The 7,704-nt window shown below is 36.1% G+C and overlaps 1 protein-coding gene across 1 annotated transcript in view; it reads right to left on the bottom strand.

The window, feature by feature from the left end:
- Window positions 1–4,121: 4,121 nt before the first annotated feature.
- The window catches only part of LOC136843781 (uncharacterized), a 54,152-nt gene continuing 50,569 nt past the window's right edge, over window positions 4,122–7,704 (bottom strand). Inside the window, exon 4 of the mRNA XM_067112496.1 lies at window positions 4,122–7,116. Coding sequence (XP_066968597.1) covers window positions 6,230–7,116 — 887 coding nt within the window. The 3' untranslated portion in view covers window positions 4,122–6,229. The remainder of the gene's footprint in view (window positions 7,117–7,704) is intronic.

Raw genomic sequence — 7,704 nt, forward strand, 5'->3', positions numbered from 1 at the left:
CACAAATCATCATTTTTTCTTAACTGTATTGATAAAATCTTAATTATGTTTCCATTCCCGTGTCAATAATATTCTCGATTACCAAGTAGTATTTGACGATTTTTTCCTGTTTATTTCTATGAATTCTTTGTACTGCAAGTAAATATATCTACCGGTACAAGCCGTACTCCTCCGAAAACATGAACAGCCACGTAGGAAATGACGCCACTACTTCCACCATTTTATACAGTCTAGTGATTCGGTAATAGCTGCCAGACGATGTGTCATTCGAGAAATGATGGAAGCGGTGACAGATCTTCCATTCGCGCAGGCGAGGGGAACGACGAAAGTCGAATTCTGTCTCTCTTAAGTAGAATTGCTGACGGATCTTTGGTAATGTCGAAAGCGAGTTTGGACTATCATTATCATTAAAGATTGTCTCCTCTCAGTGACTTAATCTAATTTGTATCGGTCACGATTAAAATAGCTATTTATGTTACTAGCTAATTATTGTAAATATAAGCAGTTTATTCTTAAATTACGAATTGTTTATTACAATTTCACTATTATTGCATGCCCTAACTCCTCTATGTCGTCAGTATTATGCTATTCAAAACAGCACCATGTGTGAGCTTCAGTGAATCTCTCCTTAGGGGACAGGGAAAGAGAGAAAGGGAGCAAGGTATATGCTCTCTCTCTCTTTTGTTAAGCTAATCCTTGACTAATCCATCTAGTTGTTAATGGTAATGTATTCTTACTAATTTTGTCTAGGTACCAAAATAAAACCAAGACTAATTCTCTGGACTTTTCTTATTTCCACGCTTTAGTTCTCCATAGATAAATCTGATATGTCACTTACATATCCTAGCTAGATTGAGCAAAATGGGACCTACTTTAGCTTTATGCTAATTTTTCGATATTCTCCTCTTAAATATAAGTGGATTAATCCGTAATTCGTTTTTGTTTTTTATATTTTTTTCTAAACTGTCTATTCCTTAATAAAAAATGTCGGATTTGGCTCACAGCAGATTTAGCACGTATCCCTTAAGGGGTAGAAAAATACTGTTTAACGTGCGTTATCGTATCTTACTATAGTCTATTCATTACAGAGACCCGTCCAAAATGAATATCTATGTAAACATGCCTGCATACACAGATACATATAATACTATACGTAACTGAAATCCAGAAAATCCTGCGTCATACTCAATACACCAACCTTGACTTTCTCCCCTACCGCTTTTCATTTCTTATATCTTGTTTATTCTTTATATTATAGCACGGCAGTGGGCTGCTGCTGCTGCTGCTGCTGCTTCAGTGCTTCAAATACTATGCTATGCTATCTGAGTAACTTCCATTACGCCTCCAATAACAGATTGTCTCGCTGGTTAGAAAATACTTCGATGGGTACAAAATTACGTAGAGATGTGAATTTGCCTCCAGGCCTGCATCGGCTTTGGAAACGGTCAGATTTTTTTTTTCTTTTTTCTTGTTCTCTCCCTTTTTCACCGATGCAAATTGCACACACTAGGTTTCGTCAACACCTTAAGCAATTGAGCACAGAGTTTAAGTAAAAGTGGTCTAATGTATTCCTATGGCTTTCTTTCACCGTTGTACACCTAAGAATATCAGGCTCTCACTCATCAGGTATCGCTAGCACCTCGGGTAAATAACTGTGGGTTACCATTCCTCTCTGCAACTTGTTTTGTGTCACCCATTTGCACTGCAAATACACAGTTCAGTCAGTAATAAAAAAAACGGTCATGAAATTTCAATTGTTCCAGCTTTAGAAATGCGATTAGAATGTCAAATATGATTCGAATCTGATGCGTCACAAGCAGTTGCATTACGTACTAAAGGTAGTGACATAATAATGTCCAATTGTGGAATATTTTCTGACTCACTTTCATCTCAGTTTCATTGCCAGACATCGTGAAGAGAAATACTTGAAGCCATTCATGTCTCCTTGACTTAGCCAAAGTCACTAGGTTTTCACGTAACACTGTGATTGTAAAAATAGGTACACTACGAGTTTCTCCTATCTGTCAATCACCAACAATATTAAATGCACTTGTTGATAACAGCCTCACCCTATTTGCACTTAGTAACTCTCATAGAAACAAATACGTCGAACGATGTTTGCCGATAGAGCAGTAAGAAAGTCTTCTCGTCAGCCCTCGAGTTAATTTCTCCATTTGGTTTCCTTCTTGAGAACGTGAGAAGCAGATTACAAATGAGCGATTTGGAAAAAACCGTGTTCTCTTTCCCGTTCTTCTTTTCACAGTAATACAAAAATGTCTTCTCTCTTTCTAAATGCATCCTGACTTGGATTTAAATGCACTCTGGTTAACTTCCTCTATAAAACAACGAAACGAAAGAATATAACACTTTGGCACTAAATGAGGGTATAAGCCGCCGACGGCTGTCGTCCGCGGCTAAACACAACACAACCACATTAACTTTGCACATGACAACTATTATAGAAAGGGAGAATAAAAAGAGCTATATCCTTCTTCAACATCCTACGGAAAAAGGATCCTGGAAGATTCTAAAGCTACTGGAATGAGCATGATGATTGTGCGGACCATGCATCTGGCACCCTCGGGGTGAACTGGCACTCAGGAAGTGTCTTTGGCATCATCATTATTTTTTTAAGTTTTTTTATTATATTTTTCAATTAGCAAATCAAAAACACAAATGACCCACAACAGCTAACACCAAAAAGAACAGTTGTATTTAACTATACCACAGAGTTTCTAACGAATGTAAAATATTCTTTATTCATTTTCCTCTAAGAATAACATCATATCTCAAAAAACATATATTCCTAAATCAAAACAAGAAGGTCGGGGAATGGATACAAAGGAAAACTTCGAAGTGAGCGTTAAATGTAACAACATTACAGACGAGTAAGTGTTATTGCATACAACAAGACCCGATTTTCGATATCCATGAGTTGCGCTCTTCTTCTCTCATATTCCTTCAATAACAAAACAAAACAAAACAAATGAGTAAAATCTTTAATAAGTACACTGGCTTTCGAACAAAATGATCTGGCAACTTTTAAAAACCTGGATGTGTGTATAGTATATACTACGTGTATACATTATAAACTCTTGTATATACTGCTAGCACTTTATATATATATATATATATATATATATATATATATATATATATATATATATATATATATATATATATATATATATATATATACATACATATATATATATATATATATATATATATATATATATATATATATATATATATATATATATATATATATATATATATATATATATGTGTGTGTGTGTGTGTGTGTGTGTGTGTGTGTGAGTGTGTGTATGTGTGTGTGTATATATATCTATATGTGTATAACATAATTATATGTGTCTATATATATGTATGTATGTGTGTATATGTGCATGCGTTTGTGCATATAATGCGTATGCCTTAATAAAAGTTTAGATTTTCTTAGTTTCTTTTCCTCTGTTGTTTTGAATATACGTTTGGGCTCAAAACTAACCCACTGATATTCCTCAAAAATAAGATCGCGGAACTAAAATAATTTTAGTTCATGATTCCTCCTTACCAAAAGAGACAGTCAAATATTAGAAGTTGTAACCAACCCAAATTCCAGCGACGCAAATAGCTCCTGGTGCTTTGTAACCGGATGTCAGAACTAATTGCCTTCAATGGAAATTTTATGAAAGAAAAAATTTAAATAATTTTGAAGAACTTTCTTTAAAAAACATGTTTAGACTTTAAGTGAAGCTACATCGAAATCATATGTATTTTATCAGTCTATGAAAAATGGCCTTTTATATTTCATATTTCGAAACCGACAATTTTTTTGCGTACTTTATGCAAGTGAAATACATATATATATATATATATATATATATATATATATATATATATATATATATATATATATATATATATATATATATATAATATATATATATATATATATATATATATATATATATATATATATATATATATATATATATATATATATATATATATATATATTTATATATATATATATATATATATATATATATATATATATATATATATATATATATATATATATATATACACATATATATATGTATATATATGCGTGTGTGTCTGTTTGTGTATGTTTGTGTGTGTATGTGCGTGCGTGTTTGTGTGAGTTGCCTAAAGTATACGACTCGACGGGAACTAAAGAAACCTTTTATAAAATTTAGCTTTTCACGGCCTTTTTGATTGTCTTGTTCTTAACCTTACTGTAACATCAAAGCCTTTTTCTAAAAGCCAGTTATTGGTTTTTTCCCGTCATTATAGAAACTTACTGTGTGAACAAATGAAAATAAAAGACCACTAACCTGGAAGGTAAAACCACAAAAAAATAAATAAATAAATAATATTGTCTCGGATGTTTGCAATTAGAATGCTTCGCGCATTTTTTAACATTATTGCATCTTAATTTAATTTTCATCCTGGGACATAATAGCAAAAGTTACTTATCAAACTTTGAATCAAATGCTAATAAGATTCCTTTCACTTTAACACCTTTCTAATGACTCTAATTTTCAGGTCAAGCATTAGTCTTAGGATTATGAATCGTGTTTCACCTGCTAAAGCGCTAAAACTACTTCCCATAGCCAGAAAATAAACTATATAACAAAAATCCTTATCATCATTTGTGAAGAAATCTGGAATCTTGTAAATTTTTGGCACCTTGCAAGCACTTCGTTCCTTTTAGTTAGATCCAGGGAATATACCTAAAAGCCACCGAGAAACCAAAGTAGAAATATTCAGCTTCGGCTGAGAAAGAAAATACTTCACATTCTTGTCCTTGTACGTTTTTGTAAACAGTCCTTATCACAAACCTTCATTAATGGCCAATGGTCGCTCCGTTTTCCTTCCAGAATGTCCAAAAGCAACTGGTTTACTGAAAAAAATCTCATCCATGGCTCGTCTTGAGGTTTTTTAATCCCGTTAAGCAACGCCAGAGAGTAGAAGCTACTTGAGCAGTTGCCGATTTTCGTGTGTTGAAACGATCCCATGACTTGAACGTTGCTCTCCTCAGCGTAGACGCTCTCTCTCTCTCTCTGTCTCTCTCTCTCTCTCTCTCTCTCTCTCTCTCTCTCTCTCTCTCTCTCTCTCTCCGTCTCGTTCACATGGATGGCTTCCTTTAAGGACATTCCCTCGGCGCTATTATTGAGCTTTTAGCGCAATTGCTTTGAAACACAATCCTTGCTTATATCGTTAAAGATGATGTGTGACGAAGACATTACATAATGATGACGGAAACAAACCAGGATAACGATGACAATGACGATGTAAACAAGGAGGATGAAGGAAATAACTATAATTAAAAAAAGATTGAGGAATAATATTAGGAGGAGGGCGTCAATGATGGTGGTTGCGTTGGTAATAGTGATGAAAATGATGCTAATAATGATGATGTGGATGATTGTGGTGGAGATGATGGTGATGATGACGCTGATGATGTTGATAGTAGAAAAGTCAGTGAGAAGTGGAAGAAAATATGATAACGTCTTATTTTTTTTAAATTGATAACGATGATAACGTTGTAAAAGTCTAACTCATGTGACAACACTTGTAAATGGAACCTATTTTGATTATCTGTCCACACACTACAGCACCATAATTCCAAGGTAAGAAGACGCGTCCTCCGGACAGTGACGTCACCATAAGTGTCAAGAGAGGGAAATGACAACAATGCTAATATCTTCTATCTGGAAACACTAAGGCAACTGAGCCACGTCCAGGGGGCGCATCATCATCATCCTCAGCAGTGCTTAGAATGACAGCACTGTAGTCATATAGACCTAAAAAAAAAACTATCTAGCAACAATTCCTCGTGTAAAAATTTATGTTATAGATTCAGTAGGCATCTGCGCCACATATAAACTCATTTACTCTTCTCATTATGGACAATATTTCAATTAGATTATTTATTTTTCACTACAAATTATCCTATGAATTGTTTTCACATGTGAGTAGACATGATTAAAAATTACACGTCCCATCGACTGAATATTTATAAAATTACATATTTCTTTCCTAAACAAGTGACTGTTTAAAGAGGTATTTTCCTATTGCGTCAAGATACAGAACGAAAGGCTCAGTCTTCTAAGACCCCCTGAAAGCTCCCTCTCCTTCTCCTCCTGATCCGTCCTTCTAGGGAGCCTTAGAAGCTGAGCTTTTCGTTCTCATCGGGTCATGGAGAGTAAGGAGGAGGGTTGTCATAGGAAGGAGCGTATGGAGGGGGTCTGTGTCGTTCCTGCGTGTTCCTGGGCCTTCTAGAAAGCCTTTCTATGCTGGCGTAACCTGATCTAATCTGAAGGGAGGGTGCCTCGGGGAATCTGCAATAAGGACGATTCAGAAACTCGGTGCTTCCAGATGGAGTGTACGACCTCTTACGCTCCCCAGGTGACAGCTGATAAGGAGAGTTCCTCCCTGGGGATGAAGCTGCCAACTTTGCTGCCCTCGGGAAGGTTCCCATATGCCCTGGGGGCATATTGAAACCGGCAGAGCGCCCTGTGGGTGACGGAGGACAAGATTCCATGTGTCCTCTCGGTGAAGATGCCCGTCGGTATGAAGTTAGCCTGTCACAAGTTAAATATCCTCCTAGGGGTCTAATTGGTGATGTCTGATAAGAGGGAACCCCGCCTGATGGCGAAGGTGGGAAGGATCCTAATTGTGTTGGTGGATTCCTATAAGGAGAGATCCTTTCAGAGGGAGAAGGTGGGTAGGATGTCAACCCACCCCCAGGAGACAGGCGGTAAGGGGATACTTTTCCTGAGGGAGGCGGAGGATACGACCCTATGGGATCTAGAGCAGCTGGAGGAGGAGGAGGAGGATACGGAACCAGGTGACTCCTAGGAGGCGGAGGAGTTGTGAAGGGCGACGGTATTTCCGCTCGTTTGTTCATGGTAGCATCATCACCAAAGCCGCCCTCTTCATCGTCTGAGAAGATGTCCTGGTTTCGAGAGATGGGCGGGGGTTCGTTCATGAGCATCGTCCGCAGCCTCTGCTGGTTTAATCGTCGCTTGTACCTTCGGTGGATGCTGCAACAGAGCGCTATGCACCCGGACATGAACAATACTGAAACGATAAACTAAAATTAGTGTCTGTCTAAACGTAGCACGCGCGCTGTATTTAACAGACTGGCATGAAAAGACAAATACTCTTATTTTTGGAAATCAAAATATTAAGCCATCAAGACTGCAAACTAAAATTTCTTTCAGTTAACAAGGTTGGTATTCAGACTCGGCTATGTTTTATCTATATCATTAAATATAAACTAAAATCAAACTCCGAACTTTCTTCAGTCGTGTAAGCATAGATGCAATCAATCTGTTAATTTGAAAGACTTGAATTTGTCATTTATTTCTCTTTAAACAAAAAAAAAAAATCAGTTGATATAGCAATGACTGTCTCATTAACATTTTATATAGATTTCTGAATGGAATGAAACAACAAATACATATAAGTACATTATCATCGAGGAAACAGAACTGAGAAGAGAAAAAGAAAACTCAATAATCAACGCTGCATTTCCTTCTTCCACACGAAGCACAGAATAAAAAGAATCAGAATTATGTAAAACAATTTTAGAACAATTTTGGTGAGCTCATAAACATGAAAATATCTTAGGGTACTATTCACTCGTTTACTATAAATATACGTTAG

This window comes from Macrobrachium rosenbergii, chromosome 2, assembly GCF_040412425.1.
Source record: "Macrobrachium rosenbergii isolate ZJJX-2024 chromosome 2, ASM4041242v1, whole genome shotgun sequence".
NCBI lineage: Eukaryota > Metazoa > Arthropoda > Malacostraca > Decapoda > Palaemonidae > Macrobrachium > Macrobrachium rosenbergii.